The 24,828-nt window shown below is 43.2% G+C and overlaps 3 protein-coding genes and 6 pseudogenes across 4 annotated transcripts in view; all 9 read right to left on the minus strand.

The window, feature by feature from the left end:
- Positions 1-953: 953 nt before the first annotated feature.
- On the minus strand, positions 954-2,139 carry LOC147981846 (uncharacterized; annotated as a pseudogene).
- A 1,019-nt stretch (positions 2,140-3,158) lies between these two features.
- LOC147981847 (uncharacterized) lies at positions 3,159-3,836 on the minus strand (annotated as a pseudogene).
- A 2,969-nt stretch (positions 3,837-6,805) lies between these two features.
- Positions 6,806-7,554, minus strand: LOC147981848 (uncharacterized; annotated as a pseudogene).
- Positions 7,555-7,872: 318 nt separating this feature from the next.
- On the minus strand, positions 7,873-10,526 carry LOC147981849 (uncharacterized; annotated as a pseudogene).
- Positions 10,527-10,579: 53 nt separating this feature from the next.
- On the minus strand, positions 10,580-11,917 carry LOC147981850 (uncharacterized). The gene has a single exon (XM_087514135.1). It carries the CDS (start codon positions 11,851-11,853, stop codon positions 11,149-11,151), a length of 705 nt encoding a protein of 234 aa, XP_087370261.1. The 5' UTR covers positions 11,854-11,917; the 3' UTR covers positions 10,580-11,148.
- Positions 11,918-14,600: 2,683 nt separating this feature from the next.
- LOC125546090 (uncharacterized) lies at positions 14,601-16,232 on the minus strand. Its single transcript, XM_048710230.2, has one exon. It carries the CDS (start codon positions 15,631-15,633, stop codon positions 14,932-14,934), a length of 702 nt encoding a protein of 233 aa, XP_048566187.2. The 5' UTR covers positions 15,634-16,232; the 3' UTR covers positions 14,601-14,931.
- Positions 16,233-16,421: 189 nt separating this feature from the next.
- LOC147981851 (uncharacterized) lies at positions 16,422-18,112 on the minus strand (annotated as a pseudogene).
- Positions 18,113-18,301: 189 nt separating this feature from the next.
- The window catches only part of LOC125546084 (uncharacterized), a 36,892-nt pseudogene continuing 30,365 nt past the window's right edge, over positions 18,302-24,828 (minus strand). Inside the window, exons 4-7 of the transcript XR_015599058.1 lie at positions 24,274-24,479; positions 23,641-24,182; positions 22,881-23,219; positions 18,302-20,410 (exon numbers count right to left, since the gene is read on the minus strand). The product of XR_015599058.1 is annotated as an uncharacterized LOC125546084 (transcript). The remainder of the gene's footprint in view (positions 20,411-22,880; positions 23,220-23,640; positions 24,183-24,273; positions 24,480-24,828) is intronic.
- LOC125546086 (uncharacterized) lies at positions 20,901-22,874 on the minus strand. The gene has a single exon (XM_048710227.2). The coding sequence runs from the start codon at positions 21,733-21,735 to the stop codon at positions 21,031-21,033; it is 705 nt and encodes a 234-aa protein (XP_048566184.2). The 5' UTR covers positions 21,736-22,874; the 3' UTR covers positions 20,901-21,030.

Consider the following 24,828-nt stretch of genomic DNA (forward strand, 5'->3'; position numbering starts at 1 on the left):
GTGGTCTATGTATTCACACATGTATTACGGTTTCCGGTTAATACAATTATAGCATGAACAATAGACAATTATCATGAACAAGGAAATACAATAATAAACATTTTATTATTGCCTCTAGGGCATACTTCCAACACGGAGGTGGAGGGAGCGGGGCAACGGCGGCTGAGATCTGAATCGCCCATGCCGCCCCCTAGGGCGGCGGATTCAGACATATTGATGTATTACCTTGTAAGGTCCTTGTGCATAACTAATAAAATGGCTGCATGCATCTCCCAGATGCAGAGGCTGGGGGTCATCCTTCTTTTCGAGAAAAGATGTATTAACATTAGGATATGGTATCTCATAAATCCATGATGCTCAATTCAATAATCATCTCCCATGAAATACCAAATAACATCATGCAGAAGAAACCAGCATACAAATTTTTTCCATATGTGAATATGGATTATTTTATTATAAGAACATTTTTTATTTCAATTTTTCAGTTAATCTATCCATCACAATTAGCTATATGATTTTATCAGCAATGCAAACTTATCATATGAATAAGAATAACAAGGTAGATACATACCAAAATAATAATTGAGCTTATGATGGACAGCATTTGCAACTATGAAGGGAATCTGGCTAGGTGTGACGCAACCATCAACCATGTGGCTTCGACCTGGCGTGTCCTATGCATGATCGGTGAGATCTACAAAATAAAGATTGTGTGCTAATCAAGAATCTTGTGCAGCTAAAAAAATCGAATCTTAAGGTAATGCTAACTTGTAAAAAAACTTGCATGTAGGTCTAAAATCATCTTGATCTTACCATTTACCACAGAAATGAAACCAGTGACACAAACCTAGGAAATACATGATGGATTCACATCATACACATCTCCTCTTGTCATGCATATATTCATCAGAAAGCCCCAAGAGATTTTATCAATTATCACAAAATCTGAGATGGATCAAAACTTTGGTCTTTGTTTCTATAATTTCTGTACATTTGTACTGTATACATATGGCAAAACTGTATCAAGATCGGCTCATCCTCAAAAAGGCGGATGCCAATCAAGGGGAGTAGAGTGATGTGGAGTATCTATGAGCTAAGAAGGTTTAGAAGAGAAACTCTGTTCTGGACTAATTTCCTGAACAGATCTCCTGCTCCATTCTGAAGATCTTCGATACTGCACTCTAACTCCTGCAACTGTTCCTCCTTGCAGACAATTGCCTTCTTCTTGTAAAATGCCTTGCAGACAAGAGACTGCTTTGGCATTTCAATTTGCTTCAACAAGAGATGGAGTGTGGACTCCAACAGAGAGATGCAAATCTCTCTTGCCTTGGTCAATAGCATGACCATCTTGTCAAATGCAGGCTTCTTGGCAGACTTCTTGAAATGTTTCCTAGCCTTCTTCACCAAGCGAATAAAAGACTGGATCTTGGCTTGAGCAGCTGCATCATCTCCTTTTCTTAGAGCAAGTTGGAGCTCTTGGATGATGAGCATCATCTCGGCGAAGGTCTCCTGCATGGTGCTACAGAGATCTAACAGCTCAATGGAGCATTCCATCTCTCCATCCAACATGTTCCTCTGCTGGCAGGAGCAAGCTTGGTTGCTTGGTAGGCAAATAATCTCTTCAAGACCATCGTAGATGCTTGCAAGACTCCTGAGACCATCGCACATCGTGCTGATGGAATTGGAGGAAGAGATGCTTGCTTCTAGGCAGTGGAGCTCTTGCTCGACTTCGGTCTCACTGACGTGAGGCCTAGAAGGCAAACTAATCGATCTCTGGTGGAAAGCCATATCTGAGCTTGAAGCTTTTCGCTGTCTTGTGGTTGATGGGAGGAGGAGGAGAAGCAGAAAAAAAGAGCTTCTTGTTTGATGTATCTACCGTTCCGCTGCCGCCTATTTATACAGAAGATGTGTACAGCTGTGTCGTAGCATCTGATTGGTAGACATGAAGAATCATGTCATTGCAACTCCCACATGCTGTCTGCTATGCCTTGAGATCGCAGCACTAAAGTCTTCTCATGTTTAGTACATTGTTTTCTGTGCCTACTGTCCATGAGATGAGTCACCACATTATCATGTTCCAGCCATTGGCAGCAAGAACCAATGAAAAAGATGCGGTTTAGTCTGACGGTGGGTCTTGGCATAATTGCACGCCCATGCAATTATTTAATGGATCGCTAACCTAGCATTTAGCTGTAACATGCCTTTTAATATGGTATTTTCCTTGGTGGGCACTGATGGGTATCACAAGTTAGAGCCTCGACGGTCGGTGCTGGCATGTTTAGGCCACGGAAACAAGATCCACTGCTCAAGATTCATGTTAGTGGTTAAGCGTGTTATCCCCATTTTTTCACTTTGAGGCTTTCAGCCACCCACCGTGTGAGTAGCATGACCATTTGATATCTAACCACTACACAGACAAGCTTTTGATGTGTGTCTCTAGTTTTTTCAATGTTTTTGTTCAATCCTGTTACCTTTTAGTCATACTAACTGATTTTCGGACATCGGCATCTTTACTTAGGTGAAGTTTGAAATAACAAATAAGCATATAAAGAATCGGTTGTTCTTTGTGTATTTTTTTCGAAAAGGATTCTCTGTGTATTGAAAATCATTATATGGAAAGGAACAAAACTTTGCGCACTGGCAAGTTTGGATTACGTCTTGCTCAGATTATTGTTGATCCGGTAGAACATGCAAAAAGCTTGGTTCTAGGGTAATTTTCATTTTGTTCAATGCTAAATGATATAGATGTCGACGATGTTTAAAATTTGAGCCCACTAATTATGCCAGACTGCACATCCATGTGGTGGTGGTGGACAATAAAATTGACTGATTCTGCCAAGTACAAGTTGAGGCCATTTGGCTTTGAGCTGGCATGTTTCATGCATAAGGAACAAGATTCACTAAGCATGGGCTTCAAAATAGACTATACTGGGATTACAAACACGCCTTCAAGGAAGAAATGATCAAATGGATCAAAACTTTTCTTTCTCTTTCTGTAGTACCATGTACATTTGTACAGTATAGTGTATATATACATATGGCAAAATTGTATGAAGATCAGCTTTCCTTAAAAAGGTGGATGCCAATCGGAGGGCGCCAAGAGTGACTTGGGAGTATCTATGAGCTAAGGATGTTGAGTAGGAAAACTCTGCTCTGGACTAATTTCCTGAACAGATGTCCTGCTCCACTCTCGAGATATCTGATACTGCACTCTAGCCCCAACAATTGCTCCTCCTTGCAAACAGATGCCTTCTTCTTGTGAAATGCCTTGGAAACAAGAGACTGTTTAGGCATTTCAATTTGCTTCGACAAGAGATGGAGTGTGGACTCCAGCAGAGACACAGAGATCTCTCTAGCCTTGGCCAACAGCATGACCATGCTACAATCTGCAGGAGCCTTCTTCGCAGTCTTCTTGAAAAGATTCTTGGACTTCTTCACCAAGCGGGTGTAGGATTGGATCTTGGCCTGAGTAGCTGCGTCATCACCTTTCCTTGGAGCCAATTGCATCTCTTGGATGATGGCCTTCATCTCGACGAAGATCTCTTGCATGGCGTTGCAGAGATCTAGCAGCTCAAGAGAACCGTCTATTTCTCCATCCAACATGCTCCTCCCAGCAGAGGAGCAAACTTGGTTGGTTGGTAGGCAGATGATTTCTTCAAGACCATCGTAGATGTTTGCAAGAGTCCTGAGACCATCGCACATCGTGCTGATGGAATTAGAGGAAGAGGTTCTAGCTTCTAGGCTCTGAAGCTCTAGCTTGACTTCGGTCTCACTGACGTGAGGCCTAGAAGGCAAACTGGTTGATCTTTGGTGGAAAGCCATGTCTGAGCTTGAAGATTTGCTCGGTATTGTGGTCGAAGAGAGGAGAAAGAAAGAAGAGCTTCTAGTTTGATGCATCTACCATTCTGCTGACGCCTATTTATACAGAAGATATGTGTACAGCTGTGCTGCAGCATCTGATTAGTAGACATGAAGAATCATGCCATTACATCAGCCTTGAGATCTGGCAGAAGCATAGAGATCCCAACACTAAAGTCGTCTCATGTTCCACTAATTGGCAGCAAGGACTAATTTACAATGGTATAGTTTGATAAGGGATCTTCACATAGTTGCATCCTCAAGCTATCATTTAGTGGAACCTTGTCAGTTCAAGCCCCGAGAGTTTGTCCCCCATCTTCAAGGCAAGTCTATGCCGCTCTGCTGTCTTCTTATCGTTCCATACATTTATGAACGAGTATATGGGCCTATCGAAAGTGTCTTAATTATCAGGGGCAAACTCACACACGAGGACCAGTTTTTTGTGCTGGATGAGCTGGACAGCTTGATCATGTGTGTGATGACTAGCCCTCTTCATGCTTTGCCACTGGCATGATGCAGCCGTGTCTTAGTTGTTAGTGGCAAACTCATCTGCACGAGGGTGTCGACGTGTGGTTTCGTCTTGCTGGTGCAAGGAATCATTGACTTCATCCGCATGTTCCAGCGTTGTGCTATCTGGTTCTGCTAACAACCGTTGTCAACCTTACACGCTTGACTCTTCATAACATCGCTGGCATCTTTCAGCTGCATGCTTGCAATTCATCTAGTAATGCTAACAAATGTAGAGGTGCTCAAGTGCACAAACCTCTTTGCGGCCCAAAAATGCTTACATTTTCTGTGAATTGATATTAAGTGTGTGTATATATATCGTCGCCACTGAGTGACAAGATTATAGTTGAAGAGGCGCGGTTCTAAGGTTTTTTGACAAATATGTTGGTAAATGTCCTCACAAATTCTTAGCTACATGAGTTTGTTTGGTGTATATGGTTGTAATGCATTTTAGTGGCGTTCTTATACAATTTAAGAGGGGCGAAGAAACAAACAAAAGGATAGCACCATGCCTAGATGAGGCGAAATATTTCCATTTTAGAGTAGAGATTTTATTGTTGTTAGGTCGTCCTCCCGGGAGACACGGGTGGCGACTAGGGTTACCTCGCGCCGCCACTTCTATCCCCCTCATCTTCGTCACCGCCACCAGAGGTGGCTGCCGGGCAAGCCCATGCGGCCGCCGGTGAAGGTGACGGCGGGGATTTCGTCGCTCCGGTCTCGTCTAAGGGAATGGGGCTCCAGGGCAGCGGCCCTGCTTGGAGAGCCAACATCATCTTCGCGGCTGGCGGTGCTCATGGGAGAGGGTTGGTGTCCTCGGCGGTGACCGCAGGTGCGGTACATGGCCGGCGGTCTGCTCCGGCGATTCTCCTAGCGTCAGATATGAAGTTTCCCGTCTTGTCCACTTCCTGCCATATCTCGCGTCGGTGATCTTATCTCACCGGCTTGATGGTGGCTACGCTCGGTGTCGTTACCTCCATTGGGGCACCATTTGGCTAGGAGAGGCTGGTGTGTGGTGCCATATGATTAATTCCGACTCCTCACCCCCCCCCCCCCCCACCACCCGGACAAAAGTCCAAAACCCGCATGCTCTTCATTAAGGCGTCCTCCGGGCCGGGAGGCTTTGGTGTTCGGGAGAAGGCTGTTCTGGCGGTGGGATCTGGGTGGCAAGGGCTGGTGGCGGTGGTGTAGAGGTTCGCAGGTGGAGCGGCATGTCATCTACCGCATGAAGACGACGAGTACTGGCGGCATGAGGCGGCTGGATCTCGATGACAGAAGTGTCTGGATGGACGAGAGCAAGGTGGTGGCGTTGTTTAGCACCGTCGGCGGCAGGACTGGCAAGGACGATGCGTCAATACCTGCTCTTAAGATAGACTGGTGGAAGATGGTGGTGGCGACCCTTGAGCGTGCGTCAAACCAGTTTGTGCCCCACACCTAGTATGTGGCTTCGTTCAGGCCTTCGGTTTTAGATGTTAGGCTTTGGTGAGATGTTAGAGAGGTCTCGGTATTCGGCTCAGGCTTATTGCATCCCTTCATCAATTGGATAGGAGTTGCGACACATGTCGCAAAGATGGCGGATTCAGACATATTGATGTATTACCTTGTAAGGTCCTTGTGCATAATTAATAAAATGACTGCATGCATTTTCCAGATGCAGAGACCGGGGGTCATCCTCCTTTTAAAAAAAAGTGTATTAACATTAGGATATGGTATCTCAAAAATCCGTGATGCTCAATCCAATAATCATCTCCCATGAAATACCAAATAACATCATGCAGAAGAAACCAGCATACAATTTTTTCCTATGTGAATATGGATTGTTTTATTATTAAGAACATTTTTTATTTCATTTTTTCCGTTAACCTATCCATCACAATTAGCTATATGATTTTATCAGCAATGCAAGCTTATCATATGAATAAGAATAATAAGGTAGATACATACCAAAATAGTAACTGAGCTTATGATGGACAGCATTTGCAACTATGAAGGGAATCTGGCTAGGTGTGACGCAACCATCAACCATGTGGCTTCGACCTGGCGTGTCCTATGCATGATCAGTGAAATCTATAAAATAAAGATCGTGTGCTAATCAAGAATCTTGTGCAGCTCAAAAAACATTGAATCTTAAGGTAATGTTAACTTGTAAAAAAACTTGCATGTAGGTCTAAAATCATCTTGCTGTTATCATTTACCACAGAACTGAAACCAGTGACACAAACCTAGCAAATACACGATGGATTCACATCATACACATTTCCTCTTGTCATGCATATATTCATCAGAAAGCCCCAAGAGATTTTATCAATTTATCGCAAAATCTGAGATGGATCAAAACCTTGGTCTTTGTTTCTATAATTTCTGTACATTTGTACTGTATACATATGGCAAAACTGTATCAAGATTGGCTCATCCTCAAAAAGGCGGATGCCAATCACAGGGAGTAGAGTGATGTGGAGTATCTATGAGCTAAGAATGTTTAAAAGAGAAACTCTGTTCTGGACTAATTTCCTGAACAGATCTCCTGCTCCATTCTGAAGATCTTCGATACTGCACTCTAACTCCTGCAATTGTTCCTCCTTGCAGACAATTCCCTTCTTCTTGTAAAATGCCTTGCAGACAAGAGACTGCTTTGGCATTTCAATTTGCTTCAACAAGAGATGGAGTGTGGACTCGAACACAGAGATGCAGATCTCTCTTGCCTTGGTCAATAGCATGACCATCTTGTCAAATGCAGGCTTCTTGGCAGACTTCTTGAAATGTTTCCTGGCCTTCTTCACCAAGCGAATAAAAGACTGGATCTTGGCTTGAGCAGCTGCAGCGTCTCCTTTTCTTAGAGCCAGTTGGAGCTCTTGGATGATGACCATCATCTCGGCGAAGGTCTCTTGCATGGTGCTACAGAGATCTAACAGCTCAATGGAGCATTCCATCTCTCCATCCAACATGTTCCTCTGCTGGGAGGAGCAAGCTTGGTTACATGGTAGGCAAATAATCTCTTCAAGACCATCGTAGATGTTTGCAAGACTCCTGAGACCATCGCACATCGTGCTGATGGAATTGGAGGAAGAGATGCTTGCTTCTAGGCAGTGGAGCTCTTGCTCGACTTCAGTCTCACTGACGTGAGGCCTAGAAGGAAAACTTATCGATCTTTGGTGGGAAGCCATATCTGAGCTAGAAGCTTATCAATGTATTGTGGTGGATGAGAGGAGGAGAAGCAGAAAATAAGAGCTTCTTGTTTGATGTATCTACCGTTCCGCTGCCGCCTATTTATACAGAAGATGTGTACAGCTGTGTCGTAGCATCTGATTGGTAGGCATGAAGAATCATGTCATGGTAACTCCCACATGCTGTCTGCTATGCCTTGAGATCGCAACACTAAAGTCTTCTCATGTTTAGTACATTGTTTTCTGTGCCTACTGTCCATGAGATGAGTCACCACGTTATCATGTTCCAGCCATTGGCAGCAAGAACCAATGAAAAAGATGCGGTTTAGTCTGACGGTGGGTCTTGGCATAATTGCACGCCCATGCAATTATTTAATGGATCGCTAACCTAGCATTTAGCTGTAACATGCCTTTTAATATGGTATTTTCCTTGGTGGGCACTGATGGGTATCACAAGTTAGATCCTCGACGGTCGGTGCTGGCATGTTTAGGCCACGGAAACAAGATCCACTGCTCAAGATTCATGTTAGTGGTTCAGCGTGTTATCCCCATTTTTTCAGTTTGAGGCTTTCAGCCACCCACCGTGTGAGTAGCATGACCATTTGATATCTAACCACTACACAGACAAGCTTTTATTGTGTGTCTCTTTTTTTCAATGATTTTGTACAATCCTGTCACCTTTTAGTCGTACTAACTGATTCTCGGACATCGGCATCTTTACTTAGGTGAAGTTTGAAATAATAAATAAGCATATAAAGAATTGGTTGTTCTTTGTGTATTTTTTCTCGAAAAGGGTTCTTTGTGTGTTGAGAATCATGATAAACAAAAACTGTGCGCAATGTCAAGTTTGGATTACGTCTTGCTCAGATTATTGTTGTTCCGGTAGAACATGCAAAAAGCTTGGTTGTAGGGTAATTTTCATTTTGTTCAATGCTAAATGATATAGATGTCGACGATGTTTAAAATTTGAGCGCACTAATTATGCCAGACTGCACATCCATGTGGTGGTGGTGGACAATAAAATTGATTGATTCTGCCAAGTACAAGTTGAGGCCATTTGACTTTGAGCTGGCATGTTTCATGCATAAGGAACAAGATTCACTAACCATGGGCTTCAAAATAGACTATACTGGGATCACAAACACGTCTTCAAGGAAGAAATGGTCAAATGGATCAAAACTTTTCTTTCTCTTTTTGTAGTATGATGAACATTTGTACAGTATAGTGTATATATACATATGGCAAAATTGTATGAAGATCAGCTATTCCTTAAAAAGGCGGGTGCCAATCGGAGGGCGCCAAGAGTGACTTGGGAGTATCTACGAGCTAAGGATGTTGAGTAGGGAAACTCTGCTCTGGACTAATTTCCTGAACAGATGTCCTGCTCCACTCTCGAGATCTCCGATACTGCACTCTAGCCACAACAATTGCTCCTCCTTGCAAACAGCTGCCTTCTTCTTGTGAAATGCCTTGGAAACAAGAGACTGTTTAGGCATTTCGATTTGCTTTGACAAGAGATGGAGTGTGCACTCCAGCAGAGACACAGAGATCTCTCTAGCCTTGGCCAACAGCATGACCATGCTACAATCTGCAGGAGCCTTCTTTGCAGTCTTCTTGAAAAGATTCTTCGACTTCTTCACCAAGCGGGTGTAGGATTGGATCTTGGCCTGAATAGCTGCGTCATCACCTTTCCTTACAGCCAGTTGCAGTTCTTGGATGATGGCCTTCATCTCGACGAAGATCTCTTGCATGGCGTTGCAGAGATCTAGCAGCTCAAGAGAACCGTCCATTTCTCCATCCAACATGCTCCTCTGCTGGGAGGAGCAAACTTGGTTGCTTGGTAGGCAGATGATTTCTTCGAGACCATCGTAGATGTTTGCAAGAGTCCTGAGACCATCGCACATCGTGCTGATGGAATTAGAGGAAGAGATGCTTGCTTCTAGGCTCTGAAGCTCTAGCTCGACTTCGGTCTCACTGACGTGAGGCCTAGAAGGCAAACTTGTCGATCTTTGGTGGAAAGCCATGTCTGAGCTTGAATATTTGCTCGGTATTGTGGTCGAAGAGAGGAGGAAGAAAGAAGATTTCTAGTTTGATGCATCTACCATTCTGCTGACGCCTATTTATACAGAAGATATGTGTACAGCTGTGCTGCAGCATCTGATTAGTAGACATGAAGAATCATGCCATTACATCAGCCTTGAGATCCGGCAGAAGCATAGAGATCCCAACACAAAAGTCATCTCATGTTCCACTAATTGGCAGCAAGGACTAATTAACAATGGTATAGTTTGATAAGGGATCTTCACATAATTACATGCTCAAGCTATCATTTAGTGGAACCTTGTCAGTTCAAGCCCCGAGAGTTTGTCCCCCATCTTCAAGGCAAGTCTATGCCGCTCTGCTGTCTTCTTATCGTTTCATACATTTATGAACGAGTATATGGGCTTGTCGAAAGTGTCTTAATTATCAGGGGCAAACTCGCACACGAGGATCAGTTTTTTGTGCTGGATGAGCTAGACAGCTTGATCATGTGTATGATGACTAGCCCTCTTCATGCTTTGTCGCTGGCATGCTGCAGCCGTGTCTTAGTTGTTAGTGGCAAACTCATCTGCACGAGGGTGTCGAGACGTGTGGTTTCGTCTTGCTGGTGTAAGGAGTCATTGACTTCATCCGCATGTTCCAGCATTGTGCTATCTGGTTCTGCTAACAGCCGTTGTCCAACCTTACACTCTTGTCTCTTCATAAAATTGCTGGCATGCTTGCAATTCGTCTAGTAATGCTAACAAATGTAGAGGTGTTCAAATGCACAAACCTCTTTGTGGTCCAGAAATGCTTACATTTTCTGTGAATATATAAATCGTTGCCATTGAGTGACAAGATTATAGTTGAAGAGGCAAATATGTTGGTAAATTTTCTCACAAATTCTTAGCTACATGAGATTTTTTTTAGTGTATACGGTTCTAATGGATTTTAGTGGTATTAGTATACGATGTAACCGGGGGGGGGGGGGGGGGGGATAAACAGAAGTATATTACCAATGTCTATGCCCCATGCCTTGATGAGGCAAAATGTTTCCCTTTTACAGGTGAGATTCTATTGCTATTAATGTGTTAACATTAAGATATGGTATGTCCGAAATCTATCATGGTCAATCGAATATTCATCTTCCATGAAATATCTGTAGAAGTCAGTTGTGTTCTAGAGTAAATGTTTTCGTTACTTTTTCACTTTCAGTCCTTCAATGAATATAGATCCTAACGATGTTAATATTTGAGTATTCAATTGTAGTGCCAGACTGCACAGCCATGTGGTGGTGGTGGACAATCTGGGTAATAAAATTGAATGATTCTGCTAACTACAAGTTGGGACCTTGTGACTTTGAGCTGGCATGTTTCATGCACAAGGAGCAAGATCCACCAGCCAAGGATATCAACATAAAGCATCACAAACACATCTTCAAGGAAGAAATGGCCAAATTGATCAAAACTTTGGTGTCTCTTTCTGTAGTATCATGTACATTTATACAGTATAGTGTATGCATATGGGAAAAATTGTATGATGATCAGTTATTCCTTAAAAGGCGGATGCCAATGGAAGGGCGTCAACAGTAACTCAGGAGTATCTATGAGCTAAGGATGTTGAGTAGAGAAACTCTGCTCTGGACTAATTTCCTGAACAGATGTCCTGCTCCGCTCTCGAGATCGCCGATACTGCACTCTAGCCCTGACAATTGCACCTCCATGCAAACCACTGCTTTCTTTTTCTGAAATGCCTTGAAAACAAGAGACTGTTTAGGCATTTTGATTTGCTTCGACAAGAGACGGAGTGTGGACTCCAGGAGAGACACCGAGATCTCTCTAGCCTTGGCCAACAGCATGACCATGCTACAATCTGCAGGAGCCTTCTTCGCGGTCTTCTTGAAAAGATTCTTGGACTTCTTCACCAAGCAGGTGTAAGATTGGATCTTGGCTTGAGTAGCTGCATCATCACCTTTCCTTAGAGCCACTTGCAGCTCTTGGATGATGGCCTTCATCTCGACGAAGATCTCTTGCATGGCACAGCAGAGATCTAGCAGCTCAAGAGAGCCTTCCATTTCTCCATCCAACATGCTCCTCTGCTGGGAGGAGAAAACTTGGTTGCTTGGTAGGCATATGATTTCTTCAAGACCATCATAGATGTTTGCAAGAGTCCTGAGACCATCGCACATCGTGCTGATGGAATTGGAGGAAGAGATGCTTGCTTCTAGGCTCTGTAGCTCTAGCTCGACTTCGGTCTCACTGACGTGAGGCCTAGAAGGCAAACTGGTCGATCTTTGGTGGAAAGCCATTTCTGAGCTTGAAACTTTTCTCTGTGATTTTGTTGATGAGAGGAGGACGAAAGAAGAGCTTCTAGTTTGATGCATCTACCGTTCTGGTGACGCCTATTTATACAGAAGGTGTGTGTACAGTTGTGATGCAGCATCTGATTAGTAGACATGAAGAATCATGCCATTGCATTAGCCATGAGATCTGGCAGAAGCACAGAGATCCCAACACTAAAGTCGTCTCATGTTCACGCTGTCATGTTCCACTAATTGGCAGCAAGGACTAATTAAGAATGGTATAGTTTGATGATGGATCTTCACATAGTTGCATGCTCAAGCTATCATTTTTAGTGGAATCTTGTCAGTTCAAGCCCTGAGAGTTTGTCCCCCATCTTCAAGGCAAGTTTATGCCGCTCTGCTGTCTTCTTATCGTTTTATACATTTATGAATGGAGTATATGGGCCTGTCGAAAGTGTCTTAATTATCAGGGGCAAACTCGCACACAAGGATCAGTTTTTTGTGCTGGATGAGCTAGACAGCTTGATTATGTGTGTGATGACTAGCCCTCTTCATGCTTTGTCGCTGGCATGCTGCAGCGGTGTCTTAGTTGTTAGTGGCAAACTCATCTGCACGAGGGTGTCGACGTGTGGTTTCGTCTTGCTGGTGTAAGGAGTCATTGACTTCATGCGCATGTTCCAGCGTTGTGCTATCTGGTTCTGCTAACAGTCGTTGTCCAACCTTACACTCTTGACTCTTCATAACATCGGCAGCATGCTTGCATTTCGTCTAGTAATGCTAACAAATGTAGAGGTGTTCAAGCGGACGCCTTTGGGGGTGGCCGGTGAGGAGGCTAAGGAGGTGGCGTTGCGGCTGACGACACGGCTGCTCCGGTTTGGGGTGGCAGGGTGCTAGGCGGCTCTGGCCAGGCCGCGGAGGCGCCTGCGTTGTAGTGGGGGTTAGCGCCCCGGCGGTGCTCCAGTGCTGGTGTGGCCGGTGGGCGCCGCGAGGTGGTCCTTCGGTGAGCTCTCTCGGATGCGGGTGAGGGGTGGCTTGGCTCTCCATGTCGATGGGCGGGCAGTCGTTGGTGGCCTCACGTCGAGCCCCGTCGGCCGCCACGGTGAGGCGACACGGGGGTGTGTCCGGTGGGGAGTTCTTAGGAGGGATGGGAGGCCCCGATGTCGGGCCACCCGTCACCGGTGCGGGGGTGCGCTAGTCTGGATGCGTCCACTCCCCCTTCCCCTTTCCTCAGCCGTGTGCCGTCTGGCGAGGCTCTGGTGATGTTCAAGGCAAGGCAGTTGCTGGCTGCTTCGTCGGTTGGGGGCTGCCAGTTAGGCCAAAGCCAAGGCCTTCGGGTGCTCACGGAGGTGCTTGGATGCAGGGCAGCGGCCTTGGCGGCGGGAGACGCGATGTTCGTGGGCGGAGCACGCGTCATGGGTGCAGTTGGGCAGCCAAGGTCATGCGGGTGGCATATGGTTGATGATGTTCGGCGTAGCATGGTGGTTTGGTGGAGGGAGGGTTAACACCGGAGTGCACTACTCGCCCGGTTCTTTCAGGACGATGGTGGCGGCGGCCGCGAGCGTTGTTTCCTTCATGAAGGCTCCATCCTGGTGTTCCCTTCTTCTTCACATTGCTCTAGGTGAAAACTTGATCTTCGGGATCGGGCGGTAGTGACAATTCGGACGTGCCCTTCTTGAAGGCACCGCCATGGAGTCCATGCTCCTTCATTGTCCCGATTCACTTCTTCTCGGTGACTAGTTCTCGAGAGGTCCTCGTTGGCCCCAAGTGGTTCTTTTTGGCTCATCTGTAGTTTGCTTGGTGGTCGATTGGGTAGTGTTGTGATGCATCGGCACCCTTGTATCTTGCCTTGGTTGTGCGTGTGTTGCATTTTTCAGTGGCGTGTTGTATTCGGATTTGTATCTCTGATCGTTGCTTTATATATAAAGCCGGGTGAAAGCCTTTTTCGCTGAACTCTTGACTCTTCATAACATCGCTGGCCTGTTTCAGTTGGATGCATGCAATTCATCTAGTAATGCTAACAAATGTACAGGTGTTCAAGCGCACAAACCTCTTCGTGGCCCCAAAATGCTTGCATTTTCTGTGAGATATTAAGCATATATATGTTGTCGCCATTGAGTGTCAAGATAATAGTTGAACAGGCATGGTTCTAAGGTTTTTGGACAAATATGTTGGTAAATTTCGTCACGAATTCTTAGCTGAATGAGTTTTTTTAGTGTATAGGGTTGTAATGGATTTTACTGGCGTTCGTATACAATGTAAGAGGGGCGAAGAAACAAACAAAAATATAGTACCATGCCTTGATGAGGCAAAATATTTCTATTTTACAGTATAGATTTTATTGTTGTTAATGTGTTAACATTAGGATATGGTATCTCATAAATTCATGATGCTCAATCCAATAATTATCTCCCATCAAACATAAAATAAAATTATGCAGAAGATACCAGCATATAATTTCTTTTCGTATGTGCATATGGATTATTTTTGTTGTTAAGAACATTTTTTATTTCATTCTTTAACTTAATCTATCCATGAAAATTAGCCATATGATTTTAGCAGCACTGAAAACTTATCATATATGAATAAGAATAAGAAGGTAGATACATACCAAAATAATAACTGAGCTTATGATGGACAGCATTTGCAACTTTGAAGGGAATCTTGCGCAGCCATCAACCATGTGGCTTCGACCTGGCTAATCAAGATTGTGTACTAATCAAGAATCTTAAGGTACAGATAAAAAAGAATCTTAAGGTAATGTTAACTTGTAAACAAAACTTACATATTGTAGGTCTATAATCATTTTACTGTTAACATTTACCACAAAAATGACCAATAACAAAAACCTAGCAACTACATGATGGATTCACATCATACACATTTCCTCTTGTCATGCATATATTCATCACAAAGCCCAAAGAGATTTTATCAATATCGCAAAATCTGAGATGGATCGAAACTTTGGTCTTTGTTTCTATAATTTCTGTACGTTTGTACTCTATACATATGGCAAAACTGTCTCAAGATCGGATCATCCTCAAAAAGGCGGATGCCAATCACAGTGAGTAGAGTGATGTGGAGTATCTATGAGCTAAGAATGTTTAGAAGAGAAACTCTGTTCTGGACTAATTTCCTAAACAGATTTCCTGCTCCATTCTGAAGATCTTGGATGCTGCACTCTAACTCCTGCAATTTCTCCTCCTCGCAAACAACGGCCTTCTTCTTGTAAAATGCCTTGCAGACAAGAGACTGCTTTGGCATTTCAATTTGCTTCGACAAGAGATGGAGTGTGGACTCCAACAGAGAGATGCAGATCTCTCTTGCGTTGGTCAATAGCATGACCATCTTGTCGGATGCAGGCTTCTTGGCAGTCTTCTTGAAATGTTTCCTGGCCTTCTTTGCCAAGCGAGTAAAAGACTGGATCTTGGCTTGAGCAGCAGCATCATCTCCTTTTCGTAGAGCCAGTTGAAGCTCTTGGATGATGACCATCATCTCAGTGAAGGTCTCTTGCATGGTGCTGCAGAGATCTAAGAGCTCAATGGAGCATCCCATCTCTCCATCCAACATGTTCCTCTTCTGGGAGGAGCAAACTTGGTTGCTTGGTAGGCAGATAATCTCTTCAAGACCATCGTAGATGTTTGCAAGACTCCTAAGACCATCGCACATCGTGCTGATGGAACTGGAGGAAGAGAGGCTTGCTTCTAGGTGGTGGAGCTCTTCCTCGACTTCGGTCTCACTGACGTGAGGCCTAGAAGGCAAACTTATCGATCTTTGGTGGAAAGCCATATCTGAGCTTGAAGCTTATCGCTGTCTTGTGGTGAATGAGAGGAGGAGAAGCAGAAAATAAGAGCTTCTTGTTTGATGTATACACCAGTCCGCTGCCGCCTATTTATACAGAAGATGTGTACAGCTGTGTTGTAGCATCTGATAGGTAGACAGGAAGAATCATGCCATTGCATCTCCCACATGTTGTCTGCTATGCCTTGAGATCTGCCAGAAGCGTAGAGATCACAACGCTAAAGTCTTCTCATGTTTAGTACACTGTTTTCTGTGCCTACTGTCCTTGAGATGAGTCATCACATTATCTTGTTCCAGCAATTGGCAGCAAGAACCAATCAAAAAGATGCGGTTTAATCTGACGGTGGATCTTGGCATAATTGCACGCCCATGCCATTATTTAATGGATCAATAACCAAGCAATTAGCTGTAACATGCCTTTTAATAAGGTATTTTCCTTGGTGGGCACTGCTGTGTATCACAAGTTAGAGCCTCGACGGTCGGAGCATGTTTAGGCCACGGAAACAAGATTCATGTTAGTGGTTCAGCGTGTTCCCCATTTTTTCAGTTTGAGGCTTTCAGCCACCCACCGTGTGAGTAGCATGACAATTTCATATCTAACCACTACACAGACAAGCTTGTGTTGTGTCTTTTTTTTCAATGTCTTTGTACAATCCAATTACCTTTTAGTTGTACTAACTTATTCTCGGACATCCGCATCTTTACTTAGGTGAATTTTGAAATAACAAATAAGCAGATAAAGAATCAGTTGTTCTTTGTGTATTATTTCTCGAAAAGGGTTCTTTGTGTGTTGAGAATCATTATAAACAAAAACTTTGCGCAATGGCAAGTTTGGATTATGTCTTGCACAGATTATTATTGATCCGGTAGAACATGCAAAAAGCTTGGTTCTAGGGTAAATGCTTTCTTTTCTTCAATGCATAAATGATATAGATGTCGACTATGTTTAAAGTTTGAGTGCACTAATTATGCCAGACTGCACAGCCATGGGTGGTAGTGGACAAGAAAATTGATTGATTCTGCTAAGTACAAGTGGAGGCCATTTGACTTTGATCTGGCATATTTCATGCATAAGGAACAAGATTCACTAACCATGGGCTTCAAAATAGACTACTAGGATCACAAACACATCTTCAAGGAAGAAATGGTCAAATGGATCAAAACTTTTCTTTCTCTTTCTATGGTACCATGTACATTTGTACAGTATAGTGTATACTTGTGCGAAAATTGTATGAAGATCAGCTATTCCTTAAAAGGCGGATGCCAATCGGAGGACGTCAAGACTCAAGAGTGACTTGGAAGTATCTATGAGCTAAGGATGTTGAGTAGAGAAACTCTGCTCTGGACTAATTTCCTGAACAGATGCCCTGCTCCACTCTCGAGATCACCGATACTGCACTCTAACTCCGACAATTGCTCCTCCTTGCAAAAGGCCGCCTTCTTTTTGTGAAATGCCTTGTAAACAAGAGATTGTTTGGGCATTTCGATTTGCTTCGACAACAGATGGAGTGTGCACTCCAGGAGAGAGGCAGAGACCTCCCTGGCCTTAGCCAATAGCATGACCATCTTGCAGTGTGCAGGACTCCTCTTCGTGTTCTTCTTGAGAAGATTCTTGGCCTTCTTCACCAAGCGGGTGTAAGATTGGATCTTGGCTTGAGTAGCTGCATCATCCCCTTTCCTTAGGGCCACTTGCAGCTCTTGGATGATGGCCTTCATCTCGACGAAGATCTCTTGCATGGCGCTGCAGAGATCTAGCAGCTCGAGAGAACCTTCCATTTCTCCATCCAATATGTTCCTCTGCTGGGAGGAGCAAACTTGGTTGCTTGGTAGGCAAATAATCTCTTCAAGAACATCGTAGATGTTTGCAAGTCTCCTGAGACCATCGCACATTGTGCTGATGGAATTAGAGGAAGGGATGCTTGCTTCTAGGCTCTGAAGCTCTAGCTCGACTTCGGTCTCACTGGCGTGAGGCCTAGAAGACAAACTGATCGATCTTTGGTGGAAAGCCATATCTGAGCTTGAAGCTTTACTCTGTATTGCAGGTGATGAGAGTTGAAGAAAAGAACAGTTTTGGGTTGATGTGTCTACTGCTCTGTTGAGGCCTATTTATACAGAAATGTACAAGCAGTAGCATTTGATTGGTAGACACTAAGAATCATGCCAGTACATCTCCCAGATGCTGTCTGCTTGCTATGTCTTGAGATCTGGCAGAAGTATAGAGATCGCAACACTAAAGTCTTCTCATGTTTAGTACATTGTTTTGTGTGTCTACTGTCCTTGAGATGAGCCATCACATAATCATGTTCCAATAATTGGCAGCAAGAACCAGCAGGGAGGTTTAGTCTGATGGTGGATCTTGGCATAATTGCACGCTCAAGCCATTATTTAAAAGATCGCTAACTTAGCATCTAGCTTTATCATGCCTTTATAAATTATTTTCCTTGGTGGGCACTCTTGCAAATAAAAGTTAAAGCCTCGGCGACTGGAGCTGGCATGTTTAGGCCATGGAAACAAGATCCACTGCTCAAGATCTATCATCGGTTTCGCATTATCCTCATTTTTTTCATTTTGAAGCTTACAGAAAGAAGATTTTGATACACAGAGTGCCTTCGAGAGCTAAGTTTTTATTTCTAAACACCTAGTTTGGGTTTAGCTTTCTCGGTTTAGCTTCATAGCTGTTCTCTTGTATAGCTGCACAGTTAGATAGATAGGTAGCTTTTTTTATTTCTTTTCCTTTTACTTACTTGTATATACTTTATATAAAATTTATAAAAATTCTGTGGAAAGAAACTCTTACAGTTTTGACAACCTGTTTTGTCAATGTTCTGTACAATCTTATTACCTCTTGGTCATACCAACTGATTCTCCAACATCAGCATCTTTATTTTTGGTGAAGTTGGAAGCATATAAAGCATCGATTGTTCTCTGTGTATTGAGAATCATTATATGGAGAGGAACAAAAGCTTTGTGCAGTGGCAAGTTTGGATTAGGTCTTGCTCCGACTACTGTTAATCCTAAAGAACAGGGAAAAGGCTGTGGTTCTACAGTAAATGCTTTTTTAATTCACCTTCCAAGCTTAAATGATATAGATGCGATGATGTTAAAATTTGAGTACACTAGTTTGGACCTTGTTGTATAAAATAAAAGAAAAGTTTGGACATTGTTGTATGAAACATGTATTCAATTGTAGTGCCAGACTGCACAGCCATGTGGTGGTGGTGGAGAATCTGGGTAATAAAATTGATTGATTCTGCTAACTACAAGTTGGTACCTTGTGACTTTGATCTGGCATGTTTCCTGCATAAGAAGCAAGATCCACTAGCCAAGGATATCGACATAAAGTATCACAAATGCATCTTCGAGCATGAAATGGCCAAATTGATCAAAACTTTGGTTTCTCTTTCTATACTATCATGTACATTTATACAGTATAGTGTATACATATGGGAAAATTGTATGAAGATCAGCTATTCCTTAAAAGGCGGATGCCAATCGAAGGGCGTCAAGAGTTACTCAGGAGTATCTATGAGCTAAGGATGTTGAGTAGAGAAACTCTACTCTGGACTAATTTCCTGAACAGATGTCCTGCTCCGCTCTCGAGATCGCCCATACTGCACTCTAGCCCTGACAATTGCTCCTCCTTGCAAACCACTGCCTTCTTTTTCTGAAATGCCTTGAAAACAAGAGACTGTTTAGGCATTTCGATTTGCTTCGACAAGAGACGGAGTGTGGACTCCAGGAGAGACACCGAGATCTCTCTAGCCTTGGCCAACAGCATGACCATGCTACAATCTGCAGGAGCCTTCTTCGCGGTTTTCTTGAAAAGATTCTTGGACTTCTTCACCAAGCGGGTGTAAGATTGGATCTTGGCTTGAGTAGTTGCATCATCACCTTTCCTTAGAGCCACTTGCAGCTCTTGGATGATGGCCTTCATCTCGACGAAGATCTCTTGCATGACGCTGCAGAGATCTAGCAGCTCGAGAGAACCTTCCATTTCTCCATCCAACATGCTCCTCTGCTGGGCTGAGCAAACTTGGTTGCTTGGTAGGCAAATAATCTCTTCAAGAGCATCGTAGATGTTTGCAAGACTCCTGAGATCATCGCACATCGTGCTGATGGAAGTGGAGGAAGAGATGCTTGCTTCTAGGCTCTGAAGCTCTAGCTCGACTTCGGTCTCACTGACGTGAGGCCTAGAAGGCAAACTTGTCGATCTTTGGTGGAAAGCCATATCTGAGCTTGAAGGTTATCGCTGCCTTGTGGTTGATGAGAGGAGGAGAAGAGCAGAGAGTAAGAGCTTCTTGTTTGATGTATCTACCCGTTCTGCTGCCGCCTATTTATACAGAAGATGTGTACAGCTGTATTGTAGCATCTGATTGGTAGACATGAAGAATCATGCCATTACATCGGCCACATGCTGTCTGCTATGCCTTGACATCTGGCAGACGCATAGAGATCGCAACACTAAAGTCTTCTCATGTTTAGTACATTTTGTTTTCTGTGCCTAGTGTCCTTGAGATGAGGCATCACAATATCATGTTCCAGCAATTGGCAACAAGAAGCAATCAAAAAGATGTGGTTTAGTCTGATGGTCGATTTCAGCATAATTGCACGCCCATGCAATTACTTAATGGGTCGCTAACCTAACATTGAGCTGTGACATACCTGTATTTAATAAGGTATTTTCCTTGGTGGGCACTCTTGCAAATTACAGGTTAAAGCCTCAACAGTCAGAGCTGGCATGTTTAGGCCATGGAAACAAGATCCACTGCAAAAGATCCATGTTAGCGGTTCAGCATGTTATCCCCATATTCTGTTTTCAGCTTGAGGCTTTCAGCCACCCACCGTGTGAGCGGCATGACCATTTAATATCTAACCTCTTAGTCGTACTAACTGATTCTCAGAGACCCCGGGAATGAGCATATAAAGTGACGAAAAAGTTTGTGCACTGGCAAGTTTGGATTATGTCTTTCTCAGATTATTGTTAATACTGTAGAATATGCAAAAAGTTGTGGTTCTGGAGTAAATGTTTTTTTCTTATTTTGACACCTTCAATGCTTAAATGATATACTCAGTTGTAGTGCCAGAGTAGTGCACAGCCATGTGGTGGTGGTGGGGAATCTGGATAGTAAAATTGATCGATTGGGACCTTGTGACTTTGATCTGGCATGTTTCATGCATAAGGAACAAGATCCACTAACCATGGGCATCAAAAACTGGGATCACAAACACGTCTTCAAGGATGAAATGGTCAAATGGATCAAAACTTTGGTTTCACTTTCTATTTCTATGGTATCATGTACATTTATACAGTATAGTGTATGAAGATCAGCTATTCCTTAAAAGGCGGATGCCGATCGGAGGGCGCCAAGAATGACTTGGGAGTATCTATGAGCTAAGGATGTTGAGTAGAGAAACTCTGCTCTGGACTAATCTCCTGAACAGATGTCCAGCTCCACTCTCAAGATCTCCGATACTGCACTCTAACTGCGACAATTGTTCCTCCTTACAAACAACCGCCTTCTTCTTGTGAAATGCCTTGGAAACAAGAGACTGTTTAGGCATTTCGATTTGCTTCGACACAAGATGGAGTGTGGACTCCAGGAGAGAGGCAGAGACCTCCCTGGCCTTGGCCAATAGCATGACCATCCTGCAATATGCAGGAGCCTTCTTCGTGGCCTTCTTGAAATGGTTCCTGGCCTTCTTCGCCAAGTGGGTGTAAGACTGGATCTTGGCTTGAGCAGCTGCAACATCCCCTTTCCTTAGAGCCACTTGCAGCTCTTGGATGATGGCCTTCATCTCGACGAAGATCTCTTGCATGGCACCGCAGAGATCTAGGAGCACGAGAGAACCTTCCATTTCTCCATCCAATATGTTCCTCTGCTGAGAGGAACAAACTTGGTTGCTTGGTAGGCAAATAATGTCTTCAAGAGCATCGTAGATGTTTGCAAGACTCCTGAGACCATCGCACATCCTGCTGATGGAATTGGAGGAAGAGATGCTTGCTTCTAGGCTGTGGAGTTCTTGCTCGACTTCGGTCTCACTGACGTGAGGCCTAGAAGGCAAACTTGTCGATCTTTGGTGGAAAGCCATGTCTGAGCTTGAAGATTTGCTCTGTATTGTGGTCGAAGAGAGGAAGAAGGAAGAGCTTCTAGTTTGATGTATCTACCGTTCCGCTGACGCCTATTTATACAAATAAGTGCACAGATGTACTGTAGCATTGATTAGTAGACATGAAGAATCATGCCATTACATCTCCATGATATTGTCTGCTATGCCTTGAGATCTGCCAGCAGTGTATTGGTTACAACACCAAAGTCGTCTCATGTTCACTACATTTTATATTGTGGTCTGCTACCCTCGAGATGAACCGTCTCATTGCAGTGTTCCACTTATAGCAGCAAGGGCTAATTAAGAATGGTATAATTTGATGGTGGGTCAGACATAATTGCACGCTCAAGCTATTATTTAGACGAATGCTGCTGGCTACCAGCATGCTCTACATTTGTTGGATATATTCGTGATAACCTCAAGATTTGGAGCAGGCATTTTTATGTGCTGGAGAAACACGGAGCTCTTTATTTTTTTTTACATTCTCTCTTTTTCCTTTTCAGGCCATTGCTTCTGTTGCCAGTCAAATGGTTCGGTTCTGTGAATGAAAGATTTGTCACTTGCCACATCACAAAGTATGGATGCTAACAAATCCTGTTTGCTGGTCAGTTTGAGGCTGTTGCGTTTTCTCAACCAAAAAAATACGGTAGAATGCTGCAAATTTTGTAAGTGGGTGTTTTACCCAGGTCTGGTCATCCAATGGGTTAGTTTGGGAGGTCAAATTTCCATAAGGTTACATTGTTTCACTTTTACAGTCTTCCTGGACACAGAAAATTCAAGACTTGATTATTTTCCTTTTTTCTCTACTGTTTAATTTTTTTAGCAATGCAGTTTCAATGAGCATGTATGTTTTCTAAAGGTCAGAGATAGAAACTAATACATCTCATGGAATTAGAACAACCTACTTGTAGGTATACTGTGTCAACTTACTTGGTTTGATTACCGAATATATAACGGATTGATACAATCAAGAAAAGCTTAGCAGATCATCCAAGAAATGATTGAAATAAATAGAATGTTGTAAAGTATAAGACTCCTGAGCCCTTTAATTGAAAAGTCTTGAACTGTCAAGTAACTGCACAAGATTAAGAAGCCAAAGAAATGGAAGTGTTGTTTCAGAAAGATACCTTTGTTTGCTTGAACTCTGAACTTCCCATCTTCAGAAGCTGACCGAGCAGGTATTTGGATTATAAGTTTATAACACATACTCATCATCCAGAATTCCCGTGGAGATGGCGCATGAGAAGAACCAGATATGAAGGAAACCATGGATTTTCAGAATTACTCAGAAGTACAATGCTTTTTAAATATTTCAACCATTTCAGACAGAACAAAACATCTGAGATCACTTGGTAACTGACAGAAAATCAAATAATTCTTTGTTGCAACTGACTTTTCTCCTTACAACAAAATATAGTACATTCCTTAATCAACAAGCTCCCTCCAGCTAGTAGTAGTTGCAATATCTGCAGAAACAGTAAATCAAACAGATGAGAAGCTGCGAAAAATGAGGATGCATTATGCAGGCTCTTGGTGTATACTTTGAGAAGGAAAGCAAGCAAAACTAGCGCATCTATATAGGTATATATATAACACAGTTTTCTAAGAATGGCATCGGCAGCGCTTGTTCAACTAAAGACAGTTTCTCTTCACAAAAGCAAGGTACATAGCTGATTCTACTCTGAAATCTGAATACAGGAGACAAACATGAATTGGTAAAAACAGGCATGTGCATGTCTAGTAAAAGCGGCAATATGCAGTACATCATATTGATACATAATAAATTAGTTCCAGCCCAAGATCCATGCCCGCCAATTCTTTCAAGCAGGGGAAAGAGGAGAATCAGGGGCGCTCAACACAAGAATCAGAAGGGAGAGATGGCCTCACCTCATCCGGTTGCCTACATCACGTTTTGTGTCACTGGCGTGGATCAGGCCATGATCCTGGCTATATCCAGCCTAACCAAAAGAGGCCTTATTTGGATTACCCTCCCGGCGCTGATCTCAACCAGAAACTCTGGCATTTACATGTTGCTCATTTCTACACAAATCCTTTGAAGCATAAGAGCGAACTGTGGCAGGCCTGCACAAGTGCGCTGATTCATAACTCGGGGCATCCTTCAGACTCTTGCTTACAAAAGCGCCCTTCGCGGGGGCAGTGTAGATGACCCAGCATAACTTTATATTATTGGCATTTTCTCAAGAGATTTCAAAGGTTGACTCAAATTAACCTGGTTGGTATAAACAATTGAGTAGCATAATTGAATGTTACTTCCTTTAGAGGGCACTTCTTTCTAAGCATATCCACAACCTCCTCTGCTTCCTTCCATCGTTCAGCTCTACATGAACCCTTCAATGTAGAATTATAGGAAACGGCACCAGGCTTGCACGACATAGAGCTTAATAACTTGCGGGCATCATCCGGACAGCCTTATTCAGAAAAGCCATTGTTAAGAGCATTGTATATGAAAATATCAGGTGTACTTTCCGGTCAAAAAAAATATCAGGTGTACTTCCATACTTTGGCATTTGCTCGAGCACCTAGATTGCACGATCGACAAGCCCTTTTTGGCACAAGGAATTGATTAGTATATTGATGTCACTTCATTTGGCGGACAATCCTTTCTGGCCATCTCGGATATCAGCTCCCCAGCTTCCTCCCATCGCGCAGCTCTGCACAAACCCTTTGCCACAGCACTGAAACAAAAAATACCAGGCTTACATGGCCTGCTTTGAAATTACTCAATGGCCGATTCCACAAGCCCTTGTTCAGAAAGGCTATTAATAAGGCTACTGTACATGACAATATCAGTGCAAAAGGTTGGATTACGCTTTGCTCAGATTATTGTTAATCCTGTAGGACATGCAAAAGGTTGTGCTTCTAAGATAAATGTTTTTGTTGTTTTTTCACCTTAAATGCTTAAATGATATAGATGTCGACGATGTTAAAACTTGAGAGTACTAGTTTAGACTTTGCTATATGAAACTATATATATATATATATATATATATATATATATATATATATATAATTCTAGTGCCAGACTGCACAGCCATGTGGACATGTGGTGGTGGT

This window comes from Triticum urartu, chromosome 3A, assembly GCF_056163025.1.
Source record: "Triticum urartu cultivar PI428250 chromosome 3A, HENAU_Tu73, whole genome shotgun sequence".
In the NCBI taxonomy this organism is placed as follows: Eukaryota; Viridiplantae; Streptophyta; class Magnoliopsida; order Poales; family Poaceae; genus Triticum; species Triticum urartu.

Coding starts and splice junctions, on each gene's coding strand:
- LOC125546090 (XM_048710230.2), bottom strand. CDS start 15,633: ATGGCTTTCCACCAAAGATCGATAAGTTTGCCTTCTAGGCCTCACGTC.
- LOC125546086 (XM_048710227.2), bottom strand. CDS start 21,735: ATGGCTTTCCACCAAAGATCGACAAGTTTGCCTTCTAGGCCTCACGTC.
- LOC147981850 (XM_087514135.1), bottom strand. CDS start 11,853: ATGGCTTTCCACCAAAGATCGACCAGTTTGCCTTCTAGGCCTCACGTC.